The sequence below is a fragment of the Mustela erminea genome, chromosome 2 (assembly GCF_009829155.1).
Source record: "Mustela erminea isolate mMusErm1 chromosome 2, mMusErm1.Pri, whole genome shotgun sequence".
Taxonomy (NCBI): Eukaryota; Metazoa; Chordata; class Mammalia; order Carnivora; family Mustelidae; genus Mustela; species Mustela erminea.
In genome coordinates, this window is record NC_045615.1 from 114,576,239 (window position 1) to 114,591,077 (window position 14,839).

Sequence of the window (14,839 nt, forward strand, 5' to 3'; positions counted from 1 at the left end):
CACTGAATGGAAAAGACAGGGAACCCAAAAGGAATGTCACTTCCAGTAGATACTTACCAAGCAGTCAAATGTGAATTCTAATTTGGGGTCTTCAATGGATCTATCCCTGGGCAACCCAGTTTAAATTCAATTAACCATGCCTTCAGCAGGTTTTCTTGTGAATCACTGTGCCAGTACTTACTAGGGTATGAAAATGGGTAATTTGTGTATGATCCTCCCCATCAAGGAGTTACCATTTAAGAGTTGCAAATGAGATGAACACACCTAGCTTATTCTGTCTTGTCATTCAGATATAGATCAAAATAAAAGAAAAAATGACCTAAGAAAATTCAAAGCAGAATTCTTTGGGGAAGAGACAGGGAGAAATCAATAAGGCTGCACAAGAAAGACACTGCATTTGCAGTAAGTCTTGAGGGATACGTTCAATGTGAAACAATTAACAATGTTCAGTGGACAACGTGGGGGCAGAAAGTTCATTCGAAGCAGTAGGTACAACTTGAGATGCGCTTGAGATAGGCACACTTGGAGACAGTCCAATTTAGCAGGTCAAAGTGCAGACCTATAAGTCATGGAAGATAATATTGGATTGGAAGACTGTCAACATACTGTGGGAGCCTGCCTATCAAGCTAAGGAAACTGTTTTTAGTTCTATAAGGCATTAAAATCATGTGAAGGCATTAAAAGGTTTTGCACAGGTTAACGACCGTACTCAAATCAGTTTTTAGTGAATTTGGTTGGTTTTGAGTGGGGAGGCACTTGGTGCAGACAGGAGGCAACCATCGTGGTCTGGGAAATAACAAGAACATGATCTTGAGTGTACAATGAATCCTGGTGTAGGAGCTAGACATAAAGCCAAGATAGAATCAATAAGGCCTGGGGATGGTTTCCACAGGGAAGGGGAGGCAATGATTAAGGTGGGAAGTACCATAGATAAGTAAACACTTTTGTGGGTTTGTTTGTTGTTGTTTTTTAACTGTAGTTCTCAAATAATGATGCTATCATAAGCAAAATTTAGAAAATAAATTGTTCTTTGAAGAGAGGACAGGTCTTTTCTAACATGTTACTTTAAAGTGCTAGTAAATATCGCTGATAGGTCTGCTCAGCCACTCATGGAAATGGACTGGAAAAGGATCAGTCGAGAGCTATAGAGTAAGAAGACTTCTGTAACAAAGATTCACCAAGACCACAGTCTGATTAAAAAGAGAATGTAGAAGGAGAAGACAATTAAGACAAAAGTGTCTGGAAAGATGCACAAAACAGACAAGGAAAGAAATAAAGATCAGAAAAAGAGATCTGAGAGAATTAGGAAGAACTAGAATAACACATTCAGAGAATCCGAGGGAGACTTCATTCAACAAATTATCTGTTGTTGAGCAAATGTACCATGTGAGGGTTCACGCTAGATGCTGGGGATACATGGTGGGCAAAACACAACAGCTCTGCTCCCATGAAGTTCATAGTTTTCTAAGGAGTGTTGACAAACAGCACAAAGCATCACAGGGAGTCTGGGATGATATAAATTTAGATAAGACCATTAGGACCTTTAAACAGATGCACACTTCAAAAAAATAAAAAGGTGGGGGCGCCTGGGTGGCTCAGTGGGTTAAGCCGCTGCCTTCGGCTCAGGTCATGATCTCGGGATCCTGGGATCGAGTCCCGCATCGGGCTCTGTGCTCAGCGGGGAGCCTGCTTCCCTCTCTCTCTCTCTCTCTCTCTCTCCCTCTCTCTGCCTGCCTCTCCATCTACTTGTGATCTCTCTCTGTCAAATAAATAAATAAAATCTTTTAAAAAAAAATAAATAAAATAAAAAAATAAAAATAAAAAGGTGATTCAATGCCCAAGGATGAATAAATTTATAATGACAGGTGTACTTACAGAAACTTAAGCCACTTTTAAGGATGGCAAGGCCCATGGAACAAAATATACACTCATCATCCCCTGCTTCTTTCCTCCATCCCCCCCCCCCCCACTCTCTGGTCTGTCTCTTTCACACACATACATACACTTTAATCTGCTTGAAATAAGAAGGGAGGCTATTAAGTAAACAAGCACACTCCACTATGAAATATTGAAATGTAACATTATCCACATGTTCTAGAAAACCTGTGAGGACAAGGAAAACAAAAGGACAAAGAAGAAAAAGAAGAAGAACCAGCAGCAGCAGCAGCACCACCACCACCACCATATACTTTATCTTCAAAAGATTCAACCACTATTTGGTCTACGATTCTGCAGAAATCTTGCATACACATTTTATATTACATGGCTCATTAATTTCCAAACCATCCATAGCCTTATTTTATGAAACACTGCATAAGAATTGGCCAAAAAAAAAAAAAAAAGCACAGCAAAAGGAGGAGAGGGGTTGCTTAATTTTAACACTTGGATCATATCATTTGCTTAGTACCTTCTTACATTTAATGACATGAATAAAACAGAATAATGCCTGTGTGATAAAAAGCTTTTCCTGGGTTATTCAGCATACACAGACTTTTCACTGTGACCCATGTGGAATCACTAATTTGGATTTGCCTTACCCTTAATAACACAAAACAAGCTGGATCATCATACATCTGTCAACAATACAAAAATCACAGAGGTTTTTCACTCCAGTACTGCTGGTTTGCAAACCCCAGACCTTCCCTGGGTAAAATCTGAAACTGGCCTCCATACACAGAGGATAAGAAGACCAAAGAAAGAGGCCGACCACTCCAGACTGGTAGGTGGCAGATGCAATAAGCAAGGGAACTTACATAGGAGGCTTGCAGTGGCGGCTTCGGGAGAAGATCTCCTGCCCCCCAGCCAGAAACTTATAAGTTCATACAGAATCCTTAGAAGAGCTCAGTCACATACACCATCCAGATGGCCTCAGCAACACCTTTCTCTCTCAAGACTATGTCCTTGAAAACAGTTCCTGCTTTGGCCGGCAGAACATACATTCCAAGGGCAAGGGAGCAGGGGAGGAGCTTCCAGTGGTCCAGGTCTAGCTGCTGGATCCAACAGTAGTCATGTCCTTTGGATGACCTCCTCTAACAATGCCATGCATTTCCCTCCCCACTTTTAGCTGTAGACTACATCACATAACATATGCCATCCCTAAGTTAGATAGCACAAATTGAGGACACCGATGAATAATCTTAGAGGTTTTTTTTTTTTCTTTTTTAACTCCGACCTTATTTCTGATTCTCTTTCAAATATACTGCTGAATTATCATCTCCCTCTGTCTCTCCACTGGTAACAGGATTATGTTTGATTTCATAGCCAGGGAGCAAAATAGTAAGAATAGACAATTTTGTGAAAAATATATTCTGGGCAGGCTTTTGATATAATGTGGAAGCTGGTGACAGGGAGGCTAAAAGTGAGCACCACAATTTTTAAGAAACCTTTTCTATTCGTACTTATTTACGAGATGTCCATTTTCTGCACTCTAGCATTAACAGTGTTTCAACTACAGGGGTTTAGAGGTGATGTTCATCAGTTAGCACACTAAATACATTGTCCGCTAAAAGAGAGCAGAGAATAAACTTTTTTAGCTATATTTTAAAGTTTGAGTAACCCAGTTCAACCTTGCTGCTGTTTTTCCTACATTTCCCTCCTATTTTTCCTTTCATGTGATTTTCTCCTTCATCTCTCTGCAAACCACTTTTCATAGCATTCTGGATCGAGAGTCAGGTCATAAAACACACACACACACACACACACATGCTTTTCTCTAATTTCTGATTTCCCTCTCATCTTGATTCATTCTTCTCAGTCTGATCCCCCAGTTAAATTTTGTTTCAGTTCTGATTAAATCATTTTATAAACCTCCATCCAAGAGGCATATATTCAAGGGAAAACCATCATGGTCATGTTGGAAGTTATGCAAATGTCTCACTTGTTTGAAAGCAAACAAGAAATCAGGAGCTATTGTTTTAAAAACAAGAACTGAAGGTAGAGTTCAAACCTTTAAAAACGACAGTCCTTCCTTATCCCAAGATTAAGGAAGACCATTCTATATCGGAGCACAAATAACCGAAGTATTTAAGCATGTATTTGGTGGAAATAACATAGACTACATATTCAGGGGATCATTCTCGAATAATATTAACCTTGAAATCGTAACAAAACAAGAACAAAAAGATGCTCCAAGCTTCTTTTCCTTTATTCTTCTCAGATGACAATTAACTCTAAAAACATGCAACACAATTCAAGAAACAGGTGTCAAATCAATTCAAGCCAGAAAAATCTTCACTTTTGGTCTCACCTTAACCAAGATATAAATCGACATCTTTCTATTCTCCAAAGGAACAATGAACACATGCTGATTTTCAAAATGGTACTAAAAGTATTTTTTAATGTATCATACTCCCCAGATGTGATTTCATCTTTGTTTCCATTTTATCTAACAAATAGAGATTATGGCCACCTGTGGCACTGTGAATAGACTGGACAAGCTGATTCTATCCCCATCTGGCCAATTAAAGACTAGGCCCAGCCAAAAAGCTGTTATCAGTGAGTAGCCAAACAATGCAAGCCACCCTCTTCTCCAGACTTTCCTTTACTAATCTATCTTCAAGTTCCCACTGCTGTCTTGTGCATGAGTGCAGTTCCTAAAAGGACAGCTAGCTCTCCACCTTATTCTTTGCCAAAGGAACAGCAAAGACAGAGACCCTATAAACTCAACGATTTACTTAGCCTTCTACACTTAAAATGCCATTCTGGAAAAAATCCAATTTCTTAACGATTTTCAGCATCCCTCATAAAACATATCCTAGACATACTTGGTTCATAATGAGAGAACTATTGCCATAAGTGAAACCAGAACTAAACATCAGTACAGGTCAAACTTGGGACTTTAAAGGTAATGGTCATATTCTTTTTTTTTTTTCCCCCAGCCTGTAACAGGCTAAGACTTTTCTCTTTAAAATGTCAAATAAGGCTGGTGTCCTCCCAATTACAATGACCTTAACAATATATTAGAGAGGGAAGACAAGAAAGGAAAAATCTCCATATTTCAATGTTCAAATTAGAGTGACAGACTCAAGTTGTCTGAAGTGACTCCATTTCCCTGGATATAAACAAGTAGAATGTGGAAATACCTCCTTCCCTGCAACTCAAGTCCAAGCGTGTCATCCTATAAATCTATGCTAGAGCCATATGTACGACCCCTCATCTTATATAAGTTGGGAAATGTCCAGCTCTCCATTAGCTTCATATGTCCTGCAACCCCCTTCATTCTGTTTATGGCTCCTCTAAAGCTCTTATACATGGGAGCCACCTAAAAACAAACTGATTCAACCAAAGGTGCTGTGGGGGGTGGGGGAGGCGGGATATCTCATCCCGTTTCACGATGGATCCCACTAAACTCATCAAACCATGTCCTTCCCTTGCTTTCGCAGAATATAGGCTACTCTGAAAGCCAAACACCTTGCAAAAGAGGACCGGGTACCTTTCCAAGGCTGTACTGTATATAAATTATTTCCAAGTGTCACTGAAGACCATTTTCTCTGAACACACTAAACTGAGGCTGGCAATAAAACAAGACGCACGCTCCTGCTGAAGAATCTGACCCGAGAAACATTCCGCCTGTATGTTACCAGGAAACCAAAATAGAGTTTTAATGAAGAAATGTTTGGGAGCATAAAGGAAAAGTGGATAAAGAGGATCAATACTATTTCAGCTCTTTTATCCCCAGGTGTTAGGGAAAGGAAGTGTGTGGTCTGCAGTCATCTGGCCGATGCATAAACAACATGGGAAATTTTCAGAGAAGGCAAAAGTAGGCACAGGATCAGATCGCAGGGGACCCCGCCACCAGCGAGTTTCACACACACTTCAAACAGCTCTTCTTCCCGACCTGGACCTTGCGTGCACCCCCCCTCCTTGGTACCCCCATCCCCGCCGCTCCCACCTCCCCTTCCCAGTCCCACCTGGGTGGCCATCTCTCATGCAGCAAAGGCAACAAGCGTCCCCAGCCCCAGCCGAGGAAGGGGGTCCCCGTCTCAGCTCGCGAAGGAAGGAGGGGGAAGAAGGGCGCCCGCTCTCATGCTTAAAGCATCCTACCGCCTGTGGAGCTCGCCTCCTCCAGCTGAGCCGAGATGCTTTCCACCCTCCTCACATTCATCTTCGGGGACGCAGGGTGCAGGAGCGGGACTCGAGAGTCGGCGGCCCAGAGGCGTGTGTTGACGGGTCTGGCACCGGAGCGCACTCGCCGCTCGGCCCGGGGCGTCCGCGGCGCTGGGAGCGCGAGGCGGCGGCGGCGGGCAGGACTCGCGGAGCCGGCTGCAGGTGCGGCGGAGGCCGGCGGGGGGCGCCGGGGGCGCTGCGCGGCGCTGGGCGGCGGGGGCGCGCGGGCGGCCTGGAAGCGGGCGCCGTGCACTGTACACCCGAGAGCGCCGCGCCCCCTCCTCTCGCGCGTTTCCGCGCCGTCCCTGCCACCTGCTGCCAAGTCACCACCGCCCGGGGGACTGGCGCGGTGGCTCCTGCCACCGAGCGGCCAGACCTGAAAGAGACCAGAGGGGACGACGGGTTATGAGAGGCGCCTCGGGGACCCCTTCTTGCTATGCGGCGCCTGGCGGAGAACGCGCAGGTGAATTCCGCAGGGGCTCAACTCGGACAGCTAGACTGGAGATGGTGCACAAAAGTTGGGCCGAGTCGGAAGGACACCAGCAGGGAAGCGCAAGGAGATGCCCTTCTCCAGAACCGGGCAGAGAGCCAGGAACTCCTAGAACTCCGAGACAGGAAACTTTCCCAGTTGAAGCTAGAACCAGTCATGCGACTTGGCTACGTGTTGAGAAACGCTGGCTCTGCCCGCCAGGGTGTGCGGGGGACAAGGCCTAGATGAAGAACGCAACCTTGCATGGGGTGGAGGGGGGAGTTTGGAGGTGCAGGAGATTGGGAGGCGTTTTGGACAAGCGTCCCTAGGAAGGTTTCATTGGAAGACTCCCTGGCAGCAGCAGGGGGGTTTTTCCTCACCACCCCCATGGTCATCTGCCCTCTTAAGCAAACCCAAGCTGGTAATGTTTGGGAAGATAAAGACAAACCAGTAAACCAATTGTGGCCATGGTTACTACTTGAAAAAAATAAATAAATAAATAAATACATAAAATCCTCAGTACAGTGTTGCATGAAGCCTCTTTTGAGAAGAAAGGTCAAGTTGACCAGTTCTCTCCGCAAAAGGACTTCACATTTCCTCTGGGTTGAAGCCATTTCTAAATGTTTGCAAAACCGTCCACTTTCCCTGTAGACACACCCCACCCCCCCATACACACACTGTCTCCAGTTGAAATCCCCCTTACTCCAACGTCTCTACGACATTTTCTTGCTCTACCTCCTCTCCCCAATCCCAGGAGTGACTCACGTGGGGTCTTGTGAGGTCTCTCACTTCTCTTTTGGTTCATGGTTAAGGGGATTGATGCTAACACCGCCAATGCCTGGGGTCAAATCCTAGTTCCACTAATTTTGTGACTTGGTGCAAATTATTTACATCAGCTGTAACAATGGAATAATGATGGTACCGATTTTACTGGTTTGTTGTGAAGATTGAAGGTAACTGATAGATGTAAAGGGCTTAGGGCTGTGCTTGGCACACAAGAATCTCTAATTCTATGGCAACTCTTTCCAGAAAACAATCTCACAACTTGTACTGTTAGATGATCACTAATACCTACCCAGCTCTACATTCCATCATTTTCCATCATATGACATCTAATGTGACCTTTGTGTATTGATTGGAGTCCAGGAGCCTGGGTGAGAATCCCAGTCCCAACTGTTAGTAACTGTGTGTCCAAGAGCTAATAACCACCCTTTGTCATCTCAACAATGTAAAAAAAAATTAATGTCTACTTCAGTTAGCTGTTGGAATCAATTAAATAAAGCAATGTATGTAGAGTGTTTAGAATGGCTTCTGGCACATAAGAAAAACTCAGTAAGAGCTACCATGATTATTATCAACATCATAAGAGTTAGCAGCCGTCATTACATTTAGTTAGGATGACTCAAAGAAGAAAAGGCAACACTGCATTTTCTTTGACAGGTCTACCAAACCTTCCTTCACAGTGTGGGAAGCAATATACAACTCCTCTTCCATCTACAAAATACACAGAATACTGTGTGGGGCCAACCCTCTTCTCAAGTCTTGTCAATTGAGCATCGGTCTGTTCTGATCCTACAAAGTGTCTATCCCTGGACTAGTTGTAAAGAAGGCAACAAAATCAGGTAAAGAGGACACTGTGCTCAGTAAATTTGTCATATATTGTTTCCAAAATATTCATGTGGGAACTTAGCTACCATGAAATTCATTTTCAGAACCTCTTTACACAAATCTTCCATCAATCCCAGATATCACAGTGAAAGCCATCTTTTTGTTGCCAACCATTACTATCATCTCTGATATTTGGGACTAAAAGGCCAGGGTGACTGCCTGGCTTGTGTGATCTCCCTACTGGGAGATCGTATAGTGATAGAGAAGGGGTTCATGTGCCATACCAAGTCCTGCCATCCCATTGCTCCTCCTTAAAAGCTATAACACTTCTAGTCCCTACCCCAATCCAGTCCCCCAAGACATACGTGCAAAGATGCCCACATTTTCTATAACTAATCTTGGGCTACTCTTCATGTAACATGGATGCATATTGTTGCCTCTAGGAATGACATTTTAAAAAATGCAGAGAAGAGTAAACTCGTTCCCTTCAGCAACGATGTTTTAAAAAAATGCAGAGAATAGTAAACTCATTATGTGCCAGCCTTTAAGCTTAGATTTTATAAACACCATTTCATTTCATCCTTGTGAAACGTTACAAAGTAAGCCCTGTTATTATCCCTATTTAACTAGTGAAGAAGTTATGACTCAGAGAGGTGAACAGGTTTGTCAACTTAACACCAATAGTAATCGTGATCTCTGGGATTTGAGCCCACCAGGCCAACTCAAGAGTCCCCAAACTTAGTTACTACATTATACCACCACCATGACCTAGGATTTGGATGCTCTGGGATCTGACATTTCCCAGCTCTGTGCCCTTCAGAAAATCACTGATCATTTCTAAGCTTCAGTTCCTCATCTGCTAAAAGGGGAATTCCGGCTGCACAAGGTCATTGTCAGGATCAAGTCAGGTAATGAAAGTGAAAGCTATATATAAAATGTGAAATGTTGGGGAAGCATTCAGGATTACTTTTATTATTGTCCCAATCTTTTATTGCTGATATCATTGCCTGGTCTTTTCTGAAAGCCCCTTCTTTCAGCACAATTCCTTCTTGTGTACCAGGACTCAATAACAATAATAACAAAACTCGTATCTAGTATTTATTGAAGTGCTTATGATGCATGTTCTGTGTTAAAAATTCTACATCATTATACCACTTAATACTCAGAAGAATTACTGCATGGAATTATTTTTGCTCTGATTTCAAAATAAAACTCAGAAAGGTTAAGTAGTCCAAGATCAGCCGGCTGCAAAGAGGTGCTGCTGTGAGATGTGAAACCACGACCATTAGATGGTAAGACTGGAGCTTTCAGTTTCTACCCGATCATTCTCAGAAACTTTATCAGACCTAAGAATCCCTGAAAGGCTTGCTTTGGAAGCCTCCGTTCCCCAACCTCCTCAGTGGAGTCACTGCGTTTAGGAGGGACGTCTGGGAATCTAATTTTTGCTTAATGAATAGACTATATTTTATTTTTTTAAAGATTTTATTTGTTTATTGACAGAGATCACAAGTAGGCAGAGAAGCACGCAGAGAAAGAAGGAAGCAGGCTGCCTGCTGAGCAGGGAGCCCGATGTGGGGCTTGATCCCAGGACACTGGGATCATGACCAGAGCTGAAGGCAGAAGCTTTAACCCACTGAGCCACCCAAGCGCCCCTAGACTATATTTTATGGCAGGTTTAGGTTTATAGAGTTCCCCTATACCCCTTTCTACTCCCTCCCCCCCACCCCCTGCCCAGCTTCCCCTATTTTAATATCTTATTTTATCTTTAATATCTTTGTATTACTTTATAAAATATTTATATATTACTATATAATATCTTACTTTATCTTTAATATCTTTATATTACTTGATAAAATATTTACACATATATTACTATATAGTATTTTTAGCTTACTTTATAAAGGTATTAGATCCCTTAATATCTCATCAAAGGGGGTACATTTGTTACAATTGATGTTGTATTATTATCAACTAAAGTCCATAATTTAGATAGGACTGGTGGCCTTATAAGAAGAAGTCAGATCACTCAGAGGAAAGGCCATGTGAAGACAAAGCAACCATTCACAATCAGTAAGAGAGAGCCCTCATCAGAAATCAAATCCTGCTAGAAACTTGATCTTGAACTTGCCAGTCCCCAGATCTATGAGAATATAAATTTTCATTTTGAAGTCATGCAATCTGTGTTATTTTGTTATGGCAGTCCGAGCTAACACACACCTGAAGAACTTACTTTGAGAAATCACCACCCTACACCAGAAGTGTGTGGTCCGCCATCCAGCAACATCTGTATCATCTGGAAACTCATCATAAATTTAGAAATTCAGCCCTGCTAAATCAGTATCCTCATTTTAAAACATCCTCAAGTGGTTCCAGACATGCCAATCAAAATGTGAGACACTCTCCTCAATAAGACACTGGTGTAATTTACTTGGGTTCCTTGGAGGCAATCAGCACTCCCTGGGCATGAGAGGAGGCTAGTGTTATAATCACAACCAATTCAATTCATTGCATCCCCCACTCCACCAATGAGATGACCCTGTTTCCCTTTTAGCCAGTCTCCTACTCAAATGGATAGAATTGTTATTGCCTATTTAAGCAAGCAGCAAATATCCTCAACCTTGATCATCTGACTACACCTGCAAATTTCTTTGCAATTCCTGATCTCTCAGTATTATAATAATTGAGGAAAAAATCTCCTTTGAGATCTTCACATTCAAAGGAATATTAACATGTCATAAAACAAAAATAAGGTAAACATTTCAGGGCAGGAAGGTTCATGCTGACATTCCTGTAGAATCTTTATATTCACTAGCTGATTTGGTCTTCTACCACTCTGAAAAGTAGGCAATTCAGATTTTATTATTCCCATTTTTCAGATGAAGAAACTAAAGTTCAATGGCAAGTAAGAAACTTAATTGAATTTTTACCAGGAGCATGGGATGCACCCAGGACACAAACTTTCATCATCTGACATATTTTAGCACTTGGTGCTCTAAGCTCTGCCAAGTTTATATAAGCTGGATTACTGCCATACGAACTGCAGATTTGCCTTGCAACTTTGTCATGCAGGATAAGTCCATATTATAAATGTAAAGTTATTATATCATTTAGCCGCATTTCCCCGGACTTGTGGACTTCAGGAAATCTACTGGCTCTGTTTTCTATGTGGCAGGAGACGTGATTAGGGGATTTGCTGCAGAACACAGATTTAGTTTAACCAGGGGGCTCTGCAAGAACTTAGAGTATCATTCATGAAGTCAGTGCTGAAAAGGTTTACCTACATTCCATATCTCTGGGTTCCATATTTGAACTGTATGTTCTAAGTGGGTGAGAAATTTGTTAAATTCCAAGCCACTTTATACCTTATATCCTTGTATTTTCTTTAATTGCTCACCATATTGCATTTAGACTAAAAATAGATCCTTGGGGAGTAAGAATCTGCCAGTGTATCTATTGGAGCAGGTTGAATGAAACTGTCCAAAAATGACTTTATTGTAACTAAATAAATGTTTCTAGAGAGTCCTTTTTTTTTTTTTAAGATTTTATTTATTTATTTGGCAGAGATCACAGGTAGGCAGAGAGGCTGGCAGAAGGAGAGGGGGAAGCAGGCTCCCTGCCAATCAGAGAGCCCGATGTGGAGCTTGATCCCAGGACCCTGAGATCATGACCTGAGCTGAAGGCAGAGGCTTACCACACTGAGCCACCCAGGCGCCCTCTAGAGAGTCCTTTTTAATCAAAAGTTGGGCAGAGCTAAAAACTAAATTTCGTTCTATATCATATTTCTCCAAATATTCCATTCAAATAGATTAAATTCGTTTTAAGAAACAAGACAAATTTGAATTTCTTTGTTTATGTGTGCATATACAAAATACTGTGTTATACTGTTGATTAAGAAGTTATTTAACTTCGTATATTTAAGATTTTTCAATAAATTAACATTTGGGGGAGTTATGTTCAATTCATTTTGTTTTAAAATGTGTTTATAAAATTAAACCCTTTATATAAATTAGAAAGACTGTAGGAAAGCAAGAAAAAAAATTTTTTTTTAGATTAAGTTGAAAAAAAAATTGCCACAGTTCTGAGCCTGGATAATTCAAAACTAGGTTGACAATCTGTCAGGACTGAATAGCGAGCCTGCCACATGCACACTTGTCAAAAGAGATGAACTATTTGATGTTCGAGTTCAGGTGTTAGTTAACCTGTCAACAAATAGACAAAAGAAAGAAAAAAGACAGACCTTCAAAGTCTCAGCCATTGGGTCTTCTGAAGTCTAGACTCTTTCAGATAGGTGATGATAATAAGTGGTATCAAAGAATGAAAATCTGACTATGTTGAAATGGTGGGTGCCCATAGAACATGCATTTGCTGACATGGGGAGAGTTTGGGGAAATGCAATGAAGGATACATCCTTAGTCATGGAAGCATAAGATATGGGTGGGGGATATGGGGGTAAAGACATGAGATGTAGTGGCTAGACTGTGGAGTAACAAGGTTGTATGCCATGACAAGTCATTTTTATTTCCTTTTTTGATTTTTGGAAAATATGTAACTTTTATCTACAATGATTAGAACACCTATCAAAATATTCTCTTCCATTCATTCATATGTAACCAGAGTCTGATGAAACAGAACTCATTAATTATTCAAAAGATCTTTTTCCTCCTCCTAGGAAAAGATTACTTGGATAAGTCAGCCAGCATGATGCGTCAGTAGCAATAGGATTATACTGGGAAAATGTTGGTAGCAGATGAACTTTTATATTATCAAACCAATGCTCTGGTAGGTAAAAGTTTGGCATAATAAAATAATACAGAGTGGTCATGCTGATGGAGAGGCACAAGTGAATGGGTGCATTTCATTATCTCTGAACCTTGATTTCTTCATATATAAGCAGTATCTGTGCTTAGAAATCAAATCTCAAGAACATAACTTCGTCATTCAGCATGTATCAAGCCAGGCACTGTGTGAGGTACAGAGGCTATAATAAAGGAAAACCAGAATTCCTGCCTTCCAAAAGCTGGCAATCAAGGGGGAGATGTATACAGGCTATGGGAGTGACTGTGGGCAGAGTGACTGACTCTGCCCTTTGTACATTAGTAATAACTTATCCAATCCCCCCAGTCCCATAAAAGCATCTATGTTAATTCTGCCATTAAAAAAAAAATCCTAGTCCAAACTTAGCAGCCCACCATAACAATCATTTGGTTAGCCACAGTTCTGTGGTCCGCCAGCTTAGGGAGTGTTCAGCTGGACATAACCATGCATCTATGGCCAGCGGGCAGTGAGTGATATAGTTTAACTCACATGTCATGCAGTTGGAGTAGAGGGGACAACTCATCCCCACATGTACTTGGGCTCCCTCATCGTCCAGCAGACAGGCTCAAACTGCTTCTTTGGTGGTAGTTGCAGAGTTGTTAAGAGCGGCCAGAGAAAGCAGGTGACACCCTACAACACTCCTCAAGCCTCTACTGGGTACCCATTAGCTACAGTTGTGTCATTGACTAGACCAAGTCACAGGGTCTGCCCAGATTCAAGGGGGAAAGAAAGAGCTTGCCTTTGATGGAGGAAATTATAAAGTCATATTACAAAAGGCTCTATACAGGGAGAGGAAGAATTTGTGACCAATTTGCCAACCTACTCTAGGGAGGTACTATGAATATCTCTGAGAGGCATAGAGAGTTTAAGGGATCCAAGCTCATCAAGCCAGAGAAAGGGCAAGGATTCCAAACAGGCAGTCTGGCTCCATAGCTAGTAAGTCAGTCCATGACACTATACAGTACAAGTGCCACACAGGGCTGATTTGTGTGTTGGGGGAGGTTTAGGAAGAGCCCCTAACTTAACGCTAGTTATTAGAGAAGCTTTCACAGAAGAACTAACGTCAAATACAAAATCCTAATGGACAAGGATGAATTAATCATCTGAAAAGGAAGAAAGGACAGGAATTCTCTCTATAAAAGAGACCACATATGCCAAGTACTAGAGACGGAGATAGTTAGTTACATCCAGAGAACTGCAAGTGGTTCCCCGGGCGGGGGCATTGGGAGCCAAATTCTATGGCAGGAGAGGTAACTTGGGCCATGCTGTAAATGTCTTAAAACCAAGGGCTGAGGCTTTAATCAGAAATATTAGCAGCTCCTGAAAGGTTCAATCCAGGGATTAATAGGTTCAGATTCTCCTGTAGAGTCTTCAGTATGACACCTATGAAGAATAAGGATCAGAATCAGGTAACATTGCAAGCAAGGAAATCATTTGCAAAGGGTTTGCACAGATCAAACAGTAAATAATGGCCTGAAATAAGAAAGAGGCAGTGGGGATGGGGGAAAAAAAGAGACATATTGGAAAGATATTTAAAGACCAGACATGATAACTAGCAAATATGGTGATGGAGGGGTCTTGATAACATCCAGGTTTTGGCTTAGATGCTGCCCGGGGATGATGGTACCATGACCTGAGCTGGGGATATCATAAAGTAAGGCATTTTGGGGAAAAAATGATGGTTTTTTTAATTTGCATGTGTTGAATTTGAGACATCTACAGGACTATGTCCAAATGAATATATTCGACCATGAGGGGGGAATAAGCCTGGAAGTCCAGAAGGACCAGGTTGGAGGAATAGATATAAAGGTCATCTGAATATGGAAAAGATCGTCCAAGGAG

The 14,839-nt window shown here is 41.8% G+C and overlaps 1 protein-coding gene across 2 annotated transcripts in view; it reads right to left on the reverse strand.

Moving 5' to 3' along the window:
- The window catches only part of KCNIP4 (potassium voltage-gated channel interacting protein 4), a 1,139,639-nt gene extending 1,133,378 nt beyond the window's left edge, over positions 1–6,261 (reverse strand). For both annotated transcript variants that reach the window (XM_032333981.1, XM_032333977.1), the window contains exon 1: positions 6,043–6,261. In XM_032333981.1, the coding sequence (XP_032189872.1) occupies positions 6,043–6,103 (61 nt within the window). In that variant the 5' untranslated portion in view covers positions 6,104–6,261. The remainder of the gene's footprint in view (positions 1–6,042) is intronic.
- Between the last annotated feature and the right edge of the window lie 8,578 nt (positions 6,262–14,839).